Raw genomic sequence first — 14,112 nt, forward strand, 5'->3', positions numbered from 1 at the left:
TTATTTGAAATTCTTCGGGCGTGTTTACTTAGCATAATAGTTCATCTATTTACAGAACAACTTTGTTTTTGAAAAAATGTTGCAAGACTTGTTTCAAATGGCAAATGTAGAACTACCTAAGCAAAGAGTCTAGTATGTGAGATAAGGATGAGCTGAACTTGAAGTATTAATTCTATGGATGATTAGGATGTAGTGTTGAGTGCTTGTCAGTGCTCATGTGGGAAGGAATCCAAATCTTGAAATAGTTCGAGTGGATTCTTACCTTCTGTCCTCCTTATTCTTCTTTTCATTTCCCTTCACTTGGGGAACTTAATTAAATGTGAATTTTTACTTCTTTCTGGCTGTTCTGCTTAATTGTTAAATAGCCACCGGATCATGATTTGTCTTTCTCAAACAGTTTTTTAAGGTAGGCTGATGTTCATAATTGATATTGCTTTGCTAGTAGCCTGAAGTAAATGATTCGGCTGTTGTTTATGAGTTACCAGGACAGTACAATGAATTCTATTTCCTGAGCCACCTTATCTTATTGTGATTGGAAAGCCATTGCATTTAGAAGCTCAATAACTGCAACTTAGCTGGAATCATCATAACGTGTGTATATAAGCATTATACTCTGTCCCTGTTGTTAATAACGTAATATTACAGACTTGCTTGGTAAATTATGAAGAATTTTAATTTGCCTCACAGTTCTGGTCCAAGTCAAAGACTGTATCTCGTGTTTCTGTCTGACAGAGTCCTAAGACAGGGTAATATATCACAAAATGAGAAAGAAAGCAAAGATAAGACCCAATCAAACTGTCTTATGTGGCAGACATACTCGTGAGGTAATTCATTAATCTATACATTATATTAAGAGAACAATCCACATTCCTAAGGACAGAATCCTAGCTACCTCTTAAAGGTTCCCACCATGTATCATATTGAAGGTTAAATTTCAGCAAGATGAACTGTTGAGTTAGTTTAGTAAGCAAAGATGCTTAGCTAAGTTGAATCCTTGGAACCCACAGGTAGGAGAGAACTGACTCCCACAAGCTGTCTTCTGACTTCCACACAGGCAGGCACACACACATACACACACGTAGACACAGACAAGAAGGGGTAGGGTTATAAATAAATGCAACAAACAAAAATAGGTCCAGCATTAGTTTCTCAGGAACAAAAAGTATTCAAATTATGGCATTGTGAAGTAGATTAAAAAAAAAAAGACGATCTTAGGCTAGGATTGTATCTCATACTGTATGCACAGAAAAAATTAATCTGTTTTGTTTGAAAGGAAACAAAGGTTCTATGTGCTTCCATTTAGTTGTTCTGAACTAAGGAGAGATGGTATAGAAAACTTTCTGAAGTCATCTTAATTTTTAAAATACCAATTGAATTATCTCCTTCTGTTTCTTTCTTAAGTAATCATGCAGATACCCTTGGGAGGAAAAAATAAATCAATGATAGCCGATCTAGTTAGCTAGGTTTTTAGACAGTACTAATGGGGGAAAAATTGTCCAAAGACACTAAAAGGTGTTTTTCCGAAGTACATATAAGGACTGGAAGTCATGTTATAGAAAGCCGGACAAAAGTGAACTAAGATGGATGTATTAAGTGTTCTCTGCTGCAGCCGTGATTCTTAAACACCGCTGCCTCTGACGAGACAAAAAGTTCAGGACCTTCTCTCCCATAAGGATCTAGCAAAGGAAACCGTCTAATAGATGGTGCAAAGGAAACTGTGAGTCACTGCTGTGGATATGGGAGAAACACTGAGACCATAGGTTCTTGTCACAGATGTCCAAGTGCTCACTGATTGCACAACTTTTAGGGACCTTGATGACATCTCAGTCATGCGAGCCAGACATTTTAGATCACTGACCCAAGAGGTGGAGTTAAGTGTCCTGAATATTTGTGTTCTTTTCTCCCAAGTCCAAATACCTGCAGGGGCTGGTAAGCAGCCAGTGCCAGCTTGCCTTGCCAAAACTTTTTCTTGGCAAAGTTTTGAGCCTTTCCGAAAACTGTTCCCCTTTGCTGTTTTTTATTTTCTTTTTCCTAATGTCACTGAATATGGTCAATCCTCAAATATCCAAGGAAGACTAAAAATGGGTCCTTCTAGTTAGGTTAGTGCATTGCGCAGTCATCACCACCAGTGTGTTAGCTCCGGAGAATCTAGACTAGTGCCTGCTTTGCTTTCCTTCCCTCTCTCTTTCTCTCCCTTATTTCCCTTTTCTCTTCTTTCATCTTTTTTTGTTATTTTTTAACTTTTGTCTCTCAGTCTTTTCCCCATGTTCTCCCTCCACTCCTCTTCCATTTTACTTTAGAAAGGAGCAGGTCTCCCAGAGATATCAACCAGACACAGCATAAAAGGATGCAATAAGACCAGGGGTTAAATCCTCATATGAAGGCTGGACGAGGCAAACTGGTAAAGGAGAAAGTGTCTCGAGAGCAGGCAAGAGTCAGAGGCATCCCCACTGCCATTTTAGGAGTTCCACAAAACCCCAAGTTAAGCTAGTTCCTGCTTTTCTAGAGATTTCCATTCTTTTGTGTAAATGTTGAACAATTGTCTAGCACTTCTCTAGTGGCACTATAAACTCTGCTTGTCTCTGATCTCTCCATTCTTCCATCCATCACTCCAGCCTACACATCCTAAATTTACTGCCCTGTTCCTTCCCATGCTTGGCAGAAAGTCTAACTAGACCTATCTCAGTAATTATCCACTTAATCCTCTTTCACGGACAAAGTAGAAAGTCCGAAGAGGTAATGCGATGTGCCTTAGGGCCACTGTTCCTGTTGAACGGTGCTGCCTCCCACAGGAATCTGTTAGCCCAGCTCACAGAGGTCCCTCTAATTCAGTGTCTCTTTTCTAGTTAGTCTCTCAAACACACAGCAAGCTTCCACATCCTTTCCTTGCAAATGATTCTTGCGTATTCAGCATTCCCCACTCTACTGCACTCATTTATACACATTTAAGTCCTACCTTCCTCTGTCTCCCTTCTTCTTTTCTTTCCTGCCTTGTCTTGCCTACCCATCTTCTTCCTTTCCTTTACTGTGGACTTTAGAGACATGGCCTCCATGTAATCTAGGAGGGACAGACAGTCATGTAGCTCAGGGCTCTCAAACTCTGCCTCAGCTTCCAAAGTGCTCAGAGTAAAGACATGCATCACCATGCACAGCTAGCCCTTAGCATGAGTTATTTAATCCTCATGAAACCTTTAGCCACACTCTAGTCTAATTTGCATTTATGCACGTGGAAATGAAAGCTGAAGCAGTTGAAGTAACTTTCCGTACCCGAGTTAGCAGGTGGTGGGCTGGCCTCCAATGTAAACCGTCTGTCTTCAAAACCTGTGCTCTTGGCCCCAACTTCAAACTCCACACCTTTAAGCAACATCTGTCTTTCAGGTACAAGGCTCTCTCTCTTCTCTACACAACTTTCCCCAGTGATCAATAAACATCAGAGACATGGAATGTATCGCAGGGTTATTTGTGCTTTCTCAGTCCTGTTCAGGATTCTGAAAATGCTGAGAAAGCAATACAATAACTTATGAAATGATCATAAACAGCTGCAGCTGAGGTTTGTTTGTTTTTTTTTTCAAATTCTCCTCAAAAGGTAATTGAAAGCAAACACGGAAAGCCAAGTACTAATGAGTCAACACTGTGGCTTGGTGTGCAGACCCCAGCTCAGTGAATCAGGGCTTCTCCCTCTTCTCAGGTACTCCTAGCGTTCCTGACCTTGGAGGTAGCACTTAACCTCCCATCCCCCATACTCCCTCAACTCTCGTCCTCATGTGTAAAATAGGCTTAGTAAGGTATAGCTCATGGGATTGCAACAGCAACTGTATGAAAACTTACTATAACTTGTAAAGCCAGATTCAAAAATAGTCTTTTCTTTCAGTCCCACCAGAAGTCAAACATAGATAAACTAGCTCAAGGAGGGGTGACATCCCCCACTGACACTGTGGAAGTGTCAGTGTCCTTCCTGGTCACAGAACTTTTTGACCTTTCTTTGGCTTCTTTAAACAAGCTTTTGTGTGTTGATGACTCATGAAATGAAGTTGGGCAGCATCTCTCTTAACTCTGTCCTTTTGATATGCCCTGGTCCTAAGGTTTTAAATACTGATCCTAGCCTTTCATTTTAAAATGTATCTTAAACTAGATCTTCAAGCAAGTGGCTTCAGTCAAATGATTTGGTCTCGTTAAGTCTCAGTTTCTTCACTGGCTAAACCTAGATACTATGTGAGAGTGATGATGATGCCACTTGCACTCTTAAGAGCACAGTGCCTAGAAAATCGCAAATACTTGAAAACGATTTTGCTATTGGAAGAGCAGTTGTTGAATTTGCCCACGAAGGCTGAAGTGAGTGAGAAGTGGAATAACATGAGACCAATTACTGCCTTCGCTCTGCTCTGACAGCTTCTGTGTCTGACTAGCATTCTCTCACCAAATTGCTTTCAGATTCTATTGGTAAGTCCAAGAAGCAGCATATGTCTTATGTTGTAGAAAGCTTAAAAGATAACCTACCCCTGTAAGCACACATGTGATCCCAGCTTTCTACAGGAACAATGAAGACATCAGACACAGAATAAAGACATTATACGCCATTGAAACCATTTTTTCTAGCTAGTTCTCAATAATAATAATAATGATAGTGATAATAATAATAAAAACAAACATGGTTGCCATTTTACTGTGTGTTTGACACTTCCCTTGTAACATGTAACTGGATCTCTGTTTTGTAAGGAAGACAACCAAGACAGTTTAGCTTAATTCCAAATTCTGTAGTTCCCAGCCCATTTGCTTATTCGCTGACACCACAACTATTGCTGTAAACATTTTAGATGCTTTCTGAACCTTTAGAAGCTAGTGAGATTGGTGAAGCATGTCGTGCTCAACCCAACGTAAATGATCTGAGTCACAAAACCCGACCTTTCTACGTTAAACTCTAAAGCGTCCACTTTTTAAAAGTGTAGCTTTGTCCTTCTGAAACTTTAGTGACTTTTCATGGGATCAATATGGAATATTAGTCCTCCAGCCTGAGGGTTGTCAGCATCACCGGGAGCCTTGTTACATATAATTCTGCACATCTGCCATGACTGGCGAACTTGTACCTCTAGAAGCTTTCTTCTTCATCCTGATCTATCGCTTTGAGAATCACTGATGAGAGAGGCCGAACAAGCTATGTAGAAACAGATTAGAAAATTGTCCTATAGGGGAATTCCAAGGTAGCAGTTAGAAATCAAGATTTGCATACTATGTTTTCAAAGGAATTTGTAAAGTGATCGTTGTAGATTCACCTCCAAGATCCATGTCTTCACTAGTCCTGGGTTCAGTATCAGCTATGGTATATACTTAGCCACCCATACGTGGATTTAGAATTCAAAAGTTTTGTTTTATCACTGTATATTGGACAACAAAGGGGAGTGGAATGTAAATGATGTGACAGTTGGATGTATGGATTTTCTCAAGGAATTCTTTCATGTTTATTCACTTATTCATTTGTTGGTCTCTGTAGGTGGCAAATCTTCCAAATGACTATATGATAACCCTCAACTATGTCACCGGGATGGATGTTTTGGTATGTAATCTGCACATTTCTGAGTTATATTTTAGTAGCTGATGGGGGAAGTGGGGTCATCCACATTAAAGAAATTATCTGCTCTTTGTCTTGATTTAAAAATCATGTCTTGATAGATGATGAGTTACACATTTAAACAAAAATCCTCAATCTGCTGCTAGATTATCAGTGAACATTGTGTATTTTAGACCTGTGTACTGAAAGGAAATGGATCATCTTCTTTAGACTTAGAAATCAATGTCTCTTTTTCCAGGGCTATCTCTCAAAGGAGCTTGAATGTAAAATCATGTTAATTAATTTTTTTTTCCTTGACAGTGTCTCATATATATGGTACTCTCATCCCTATTTCATTTAAAGGGCATGGAATTTTTATTTCTGAGCTTATTAGCCATGCAATAGATCTTCGGATGAAAGTATTTGGTTGTAACCAAAAATTCGACCCTGTGACTAAAACACTATTATACAATGTCAGAATTTGTGAATATGAAAGAAACGTAGTATATATAGCCTTTTCGTAGAGCTTATCAAACCATAGCTTCGCTCAGAATCTGCTTCAGATGTTCTCCCTAATGGTAAAATGTAACTCAGCCTCATACAGGCTTCCTGCTTCCCCCCAGCCCCTCTCCATTACTCCCCACATTGTCTCTTAATGGTATTATTCTGAACTAGAATTTTCTGTTTTGATGTGAGTGTTTGAGTGTTAGGCATTGGACAAATTCCACTAGAGTAATGCAGACCAAAGACGTGCACAGTGTCTCTGCGTGACCTCAAGCTTTGCGATACTGAAAGATACTGTTAATGCTGGTATACTATGTGTTCCAACTTGCAACTTAGTCCCATATTTTCCACACATGCTATCCATGGTGGTTCACAGAAGCTTTTGTAACCCGGGAGTATATTTAAAGCCACTTGGGCTGCTGTTTTTGCAACCCTTACTTTTACCTACAGCAAATTACTCACAGCATGTTGATTGTACATCTGTTGTTTCTGGTTTTGGGGGACCAGTCAATCAAAAGCATGTTACTATGCTCCTTAAAATACTTCACGAGTTTTTTCAATTCCAGTGACTGTCCATGGCTATACTTCTTTTACTTGATGAGTATTCTTAGCATAAACTGCCAAGAGTTCTTTAGAACTCCCTAGAACAGGTGTCTTCATGCTGTACCATCTATCCTCAAGCCTGGCCACCGTCTGTATATTCTGGTAGAGGGGTTCTTCGCAAATAGAGATGGAAAGTTATAGCAGCTTGAAAATTAGTCAATGCAGTCAGTTGATCCCTTAATCAGCAAGTGTTGGGTGAAAAGCCTTACAGAGCCTGTGCCTACAAATTTAAAATCTCTGGCCTCAGCATTCCAGGGCTTGCCCATGCCATTATGTGGTGGGTGGTTTTTCCTCTCATCCTATAGCTCCCAGAAGGACGATTCATGAGATTCATTACACATTATACAAATACCTACATCATTTATCTAGGCTTCTCTTTGACTAGCTCATAACTTAAATTAACCCATTATATTAAGCTAAGTTCTGCCACATGGCTGGTTACCCTAGCTCAGGCACCATGCATCCATCTTCTTCACATTTTTCCTGCTGAATCTCCCTTGCCTGACTCTCCCAGAATCTCTTCTGCCTTCTATTTCCTGTTTCAGCTATAGGTCATTGGTTTTTTTAATTGGCAGGTGTTGCATCCGTACAATACACAAGAGATTCCTTCTACAAACATTTTTGTAAGAACTGTGGGGAAAGTACTTAGCCTTTTTGTCACTTTTTTTTTTCATTTGCAAAATGATTGTCACTCCACACACACATATAAGGGTGAGAAGAAAGCCTGTACATTAGGTAGACTTATTCATATTCAAAAAAGACTCAAGAAGGTTTACAGCCCAGACTTATTTTGACCCAGGTTCTACAGTTTGAACATAACAAACCTAGCAATAATAATAATAATAATAATAATAATAATAATAATAATAATATTATATATATTATATATTAATATATATAATATATATTATATAATATATTATATAATAATATATAATATATAATATATAATATAATAATAATATAATAATAATATTATTATAATAATAATATAATATATATTATATAATATAATATTATTATTATAAAGAATTAAATAAATAAATAAAACTCTAATATCTTCTCTACTCCCACTCACATCCCACCCTCTCCCAGCTATCTGACTCTTAACTCTGAGTTACTGAAAATGGGGATAGAAGTAATTACAGTGGTGAGCCAAGTGTTAAAAGGAAGCTTCTAGGTAACTGTAGCCCTCTTGAGTCTGGCTATTGCCAGACTTGCTCAAAGCGATCCTGTTGCTCTCTGCAAAGCAAGTGTTAAGCGGGAAATAACTAAATAGATGATTTTGTGCCGCTCTAATTGTATACGGTGCTAAATCATAAATTTCCGCATGAACTGGTGATAGCTTGAGCCAGGCTTGTAAAAATAAAGCCGATTTATTGCCACATATTTTGTGCGTGTTTCTGCAATTGAGAGAAGCCTGCTATTATTTGGTCTTGGCATGCTATCGTGGAACTACTGAGAAACATTGTTCTTGGCCACTGTAGTTGGCAGGAAAAAGCAAGCTGGTGCGGAGGGCTTAGAACACAAACTGGGGTCTTACCCTTTACCTTCATTTTAAAGTCTTCATTTCTGCCAAGACCAGAGGCGTTTCCCAGTTGAGTGGCCTGTGGTGATTTGTTGGTGGTCAGAGTCCCAGCTGCCTAATCTTTTGTATTTAAACAATGAAGGGTGGAGTGGGACTTGATGCCAGAAAGATTCCCTGGGGCCAAAGCAATAAAAGTCAGCCTTGGGCACTGGGCAGGATACAGTTTATTTTTCACTTTTCACTTTTGTTGTTTGAAAAAAAAACAAAACAAAACAGCTGAAGACTGAAAAGGAAAGTCTACTTTGCTCTTGGGCCTTCCATAATAGATAGAAAATAAACCTAGCATATTCTCTCTCTCTCTCAGAAATAGCAGGTTGTGATCATCCAGTCAGTGTTTGAATTCACTAATAATTGCCAATTCAAAATCCTCAGAACAATAATATTGCCAGATGGGTAGGATTTTTTTTTCTTGAACTTCTTTTTTTAAATTAAGAAATATTTTAAATTTTATTTCTTTATTCACTTTACATCCTGATTGCAACCCCCTTTCCTTCCTCCCTGTCTCTCCCCTGCCACCTTACACACTCCTCTTCCCCATTCTCCCCTCTCCTATTCCTCAGAGAAGAGCGAGGTCCCCCATGGATACCAACCTGCCCTGGCACATTAAGTCATTGCAAGACTAAGTGCATCCTCTCCCACTGAGGACAGACAAGGTGGCCCAGTTAGGGTACAGTATCCAAAGGTCAGAGCTCTGCCACCCCACTGCTCCAATTGCTGGGAGACCCACATGAAGACCAAGTTGCACATCTGCTGCATATGTGCAGGGGCCTAGGACCAGTCCATGCATGCTCTTTGCGTGGGGGTGCAGTCTCTGTGAGCCCCCATGGCCCCAGTTTAGTTTACTCTGTAGGTCTTCCTTGACCTCTCCAGCTCCCTCAGTCATTCCCCGCCTCCAACTCTTCTATAGAAATCCCCAAGCTCTGTTTAACATTTGGCTGTGGGGCCTTGCATCTAACTTAGAAACACATGAATGAATGCTGCTGTGTCTTTCCTTCACCCATCAGTTACTCTGCAAAGAATGGACTCGGGGTTGCTGAATGTGTTTGTTCTAATGTGTGTATCAGCCCACAACCCAAAAGATGCTGGAGTAAATTCCTCATCATTTTCAATTAGAGTAAATTATGTAAACACAGCCCCGGTTTTCTTTGGCTTTTTATTTGGAAATACCTTTAGTTGTACAGAATATTTGCAAGAACATTTGAAGAACACTGCATGCTGTATTCCAGATTCAACTATTTTTTCATTTGCCTTATCGAAACCTTTTCTGTATAAATATTTATTGCATTATTTTCGCAAATAAATTGTGCACACATCATGGACATTTGCTTCTAAACACTCTAGTATGTGTCTCTTAAGCAGAGAATTATTATCTTACCTTTCAGCAACATATTTTCAACTCTAGTAAATTTAGCAATAGTCATTCTATTTTAATGTATTGGATGTCTTCAATTTTTATCTTTTTGTGTATCCACTTCTATTACTCTAGTAAAGGTCCATTCCAGGATCATGATTTACATTTACATTTTTTAAATGATTTTTTAAATTCACTTTACCTCCTTTACATTTTAATTTTTAAAGATTGATTTTGACGACTTTAAATTGTGTACCTGCGTGTGTGCACGTTCAGGCACTCTCACAGGCATGGGAGTGGGTGCTCATAGAAGTCAGAGGTATTGCTAGACTTGGGTGCTGAGAAATGAACTTGGTTCCTGGAAAAGAAGTGCATCTCTTAGCTGCTGAGCTGTCTGTCCAGCAGCATGATTTTACTATTACAAATAGAGACTCCTCGGAAATCACTAGTCCAGTTAATTTATCTAGCTAAGGGGTCATTGAAGAAGTAGTTCAGTTAAGATTTTTGGGATGAGAAGATTAGCCTAGATTATCGAGTGGGTCCAGTCAGTGAAACTTGCATCCTTATCTAGGAATCAGATGTGTCTGAAATAGAGGGGGAGGTTTGCAAATGTTTCCCAGTTGGCTTTAAAAATGGAAGCAGGAGCAGCAGGAATCACTGGCCAGTGGCCTGTTGGATCTGAAAAAAGCACAACAAAGTTTTCCCTCCGCACCATGAGTGTTTGGTAAGATTTATTCCGTATGTGTGGCCTCAAGAACTGTAAAAGAAACTTGATCTTGTCAGTGGTAATTTGTCCTAGCTACAAAAGGAAATCAACAGACCATATTTTAAAGTCCCTTTCAAAAGTCCTTTCACCTCTGTCTTTACGGCACTGAAAGTTTTGAATGAGTCACTCTCCCCTTGATAAAGTATTCCCTTTCACACATGATAGGTTCCTACTAATATTCTGTGGAACGCATGCATTCTAAGCCAGAGCCTCACATGACGACACCTGCCCAGAGCATGCAGTGTATGTCATCTCATCCAGAGCTACTTGCTTCTCTCACCTGGTTAATTGTGTTCAACTGATTTCTGTGCAATTCCTCATTAACAGTCTTAGAGATAGAGATAGGTTAAACCCACATGATCATCCTGCTCCTTTTCAAAGTTCAGTAACCACTGACCTTTATTACTTGAACTAATCTTTACTGTTGCATCTTTTTGTTTGTTTGGGTACTTAGGAGTATACTTATGCCAGGCACACTAAGCCATATGCCCAGTTCCAAAAGCATTTTAAAAGGAACAGCTAAAAGGGAAGTGATTGATTGAGGACTGTGACAATAAGCCTTTATCTATAGCCTTCCTTGAGCATGCACATCTTCACTTTGAGGGCTATTTCCATTTTCTTTCATCTGTGTCTTTTTTTCTCTTCATCATTCCAGGACTTATTATTGAATGCTTTGATTCTTTGGTTGATGGAGTGACTTAAAAATAATTATACAATTGTGGTTCTATTCCTTCCTCCTTCGTATATGCTGACTGACTTCCTGTTCCTTTCAGAGTCAGGAGAAAGTGTCATTGCAACCAATGCTCAGATTGCAGCTTCCTGGTTGTTTTCTAGGTCATATGATTGATACCCTTCCCTCTAGCTTACAAACTTTACAAGATGAAGACTACACATACACGTTGTTTTCTTTTATTGTGCTCTTCTACACCTGCAAGGCCTTCCGTGTGGTAGGACACTTAATAAATATTTAATGGGAGGATGCAAGGACAGGAAGTAGGACCATTCCCTGATGTGTAACCGCTTGTCATTTCCTTGATGTCCCAGGTGGCTGTGATGGCTGGGTGCCTGGAATTCACCACCTACTATCTGAACCTTGAAGATGCTGCTATCTCTTCTTCATACTTGTGCACATTTCATGACGTCTTGGTTTTAAGGGTTTTTAGTTGTGCATTTGAGCCTTCTATTCTATTTGCATTGAATTGTTTCTGCTCAGGAACCATCTCACTGTTCCAGGATGCTGAAGGCTGAAAGCTGAATCCCTAAGCCTGATGTTTATGAGACTCTCCCTCATCTTGGCTCACCCTCGTCTTCTCATTGTAGTACCTGTTTTTCCTTACACCAACTCACCACCCCAGCCTGAGGCATCACTGCCCTTAAGTCATGATTGTTCTCAACTCTTGTGCTGCTCACCTTTGCCATGGATGTCCTTTCGTCTGTCCACTTACTCTACCATGGAATCATGACTATTTTGGAACCAAACATATCTTAGTTAGCAGCTCTTTTAGGAGCAAGTTAAGGTCTTGTTTTTACAAAAAGCCATTATCTACACCTTTAGACTGTGTTTTCTCTCCCCTGTTTAATATAGGACCATAGAAAAGTAACGCTATGTATAGTATGAGCTGAGTGTTATGATTGAGGCAGAAAACTCGGTGGTCAGCAACAGTCACACTGAACCTGCTGAAGGAATGTTGTCTTTTAGCTTATTATCTCTTGATTTCTGTAGAATTTCCTAAAAAGCATTCACTGTGGGTATAACATCATTACTTTCAGGGCAACTGAATGAATAGTGTACATGGTATGTGCTCATCTCAGAGTATTGTGAGGAATAATTAAGATATTTTAAACAGCCTTATGTGTGGCCTGTGCATAGCAACTGTCATTGTCATCATTATTATCGTCATGGTGATGATAACTTTATAATTTTTGGAATAGGCTGTGGCTTTTTAGCCCAGATGGGTCTTAAGCGCTCAGTCTTCTTGCATCCCAAGTGCTGCTGTTACATGTATGTGCCATCATGTAATCCCCAGATGGCATGGTCATGTAGTTAAGTTTTTGTTTGTTTATTCTGTCTTAAATATAGGAAAAACAGGGATGGCCTCTTTCACCCTGTTGTATTCCTTTCCATTCTCTAGATGATTCTTTGCATAATGTACTTACTAAAAAAATACTTACCGGGCAACATTTATTGTAGTGAAATTGCCAGTTTGTGAGTATTAAAGAGACCCATCTTATCACACTAATAAGGACTCCTGTGCTCCTTTTTAACAATAGTGAACTCAAGCTTAACCAGGAAAAGGCAGGGAAAGAGAAAAGAAAAGAAAGGGAAAGGATAAAAGAAAGGAAGGTAGGTCTTACTGTTATAGGATGCTAAAGAATAGCTCCCTGCCAAGGGCTGGGGCTTGTGCAAAGTTACCCGGTTTTCCTTTCCTAACTCTACTGGAGCCTGCCTGCTGATTCTCTCTGCTTCTTCTTTGATCCACAACTCTCTCAGAGCCCCCAACTTGAGACACTGTACGTTTAGCCTGGCTCAAAGACTAATTATAACTCCTATCACCACTACCAATTGTGGGAGGGATTTTTCTCAATGGCTTTTGTAAGTCAGGTGTCCACCATCACCTAATCAGTGGTCTAGCAAAACATGTCACTGCACATATGGATTGAGATGGTCGACCCCTGTGGTACGGACTACGTACTATGGAAATTAAGTTCAGCTAAGTAGATGGCGTGCTTGTCACTTGATTTACTTCTACCTCTTATTTAGAAAGAAAATCTTACTTTTTTTAATTTTAATGAATAATTAAGAGCAGATTAAGGTCTTGTTTTATTTTATTGAGAGAGGGTCTTTGGTAGCCTAGGATGACCTCAAATTCATCACGTATCCATATGAGTATATGGAACTGAAGGTCCATATCCTCCTCTGAAATACTGGGCTCATTGTCTCATGCCACCAATACCTACCTTAAGAACATTCTTCTCAAAAAAAAAAAAAAAAAAAAAAGGAAAAGAAAACAAAGGAAAGAAAATGGATAAACTAGGAGTTTGTATAATGTTCTAGCTAGCTTTTAGTATATTCACACTACAGCACTGGATTCAGCTTAATAGATGAGATTGAGACACTGCTTAGAACATGAAGACCAAATTGCCGTCTGATAGAAAAGAGAAGGAGAAAAAAAAGAAAGAGAAAGGAGAAAACACATGTTTCAATATTCAATTATTGAATAGCCACATTAAAAAAAATTTAAAGAACAGATTCAGTTGAATGTAATAAATTGTATTTAGCTTACAATATGACAACTACAATCGCTTATATTATGATTAATATGAAGTTACCGGTAGAATATTTAACCTTCCTTACATTATTGAAAATCCATTATGCATTTCAACAGTACAGAAAATTCTACTTTAGACACTACGTGTTCCTCATAGCATGTGGTATTAAGTAGCCACGAGTGGGACTGACTTCAGCATTTGCCAGCACAGTTTAGACAGGTCTTATTATTTGGCACATGGAGGAAGTGAAGCACTAAATGGGTTGACTCGCCTAGAATTCGAAGTGAGGTGACAGGGACTAAAACCCGCTTCTTTGGCCCTGTAGGGTTCTGCTGCCCTCAGCACTCCCTGAGATGTTTCCTCACTTGACTTTTTTGGGTCTGGCTGAAGGACCATTTATAGGCCTGTCCCAAGAAGTAGCATGTGTGTATACTGCTCGGCTGGATTGCCATTTTAATCAGATTGAGGATTGTCTGTCTTTTTAA

At 39.3% G+C, this 14,112-nt stretch overlaps 1 protein-coding gene across 2 annotated transcripts in view; it reads left to right on the forward strand.

The window, feature by feature from the left end:
* The window catches only part of Kitlg (KIT ligand), an 86,711-nt gene that overhangs the window by 44,972 nt on the left and 27,627 nt on the right, over positions 1 to 14,112 (forward strand). For both annotated transcript variants that reach the window (XM_055627966.1, XM_055627967.1), the window contains exon 3: positions 5,489 to 5,551. In XM_055627966.1, coding sequence (XP_055483941.1) covers positions 5,489 to 5,551 — 63 coding nt within the window. The remainder of the gene's footprint in view (positions 1 to 5,488; positions 5,552 to 14,112) is intronic.

The sequence above is a fragment of the Psammomys obesus genome, unplaced genomic scaffold (genome assembly GCF_907164565.1).
Source record: "Psammomys obesus unplaced genomic scaffold, mPsaObe1.curated_primary_1811, whole genome shotgun sequence".
Classification (NCBI taxonomy): Eukaryota; Metazoa; Chordata; class Mammalia; order Rodentia; family Muridae; genus Psammomys; species Psammomys obesus.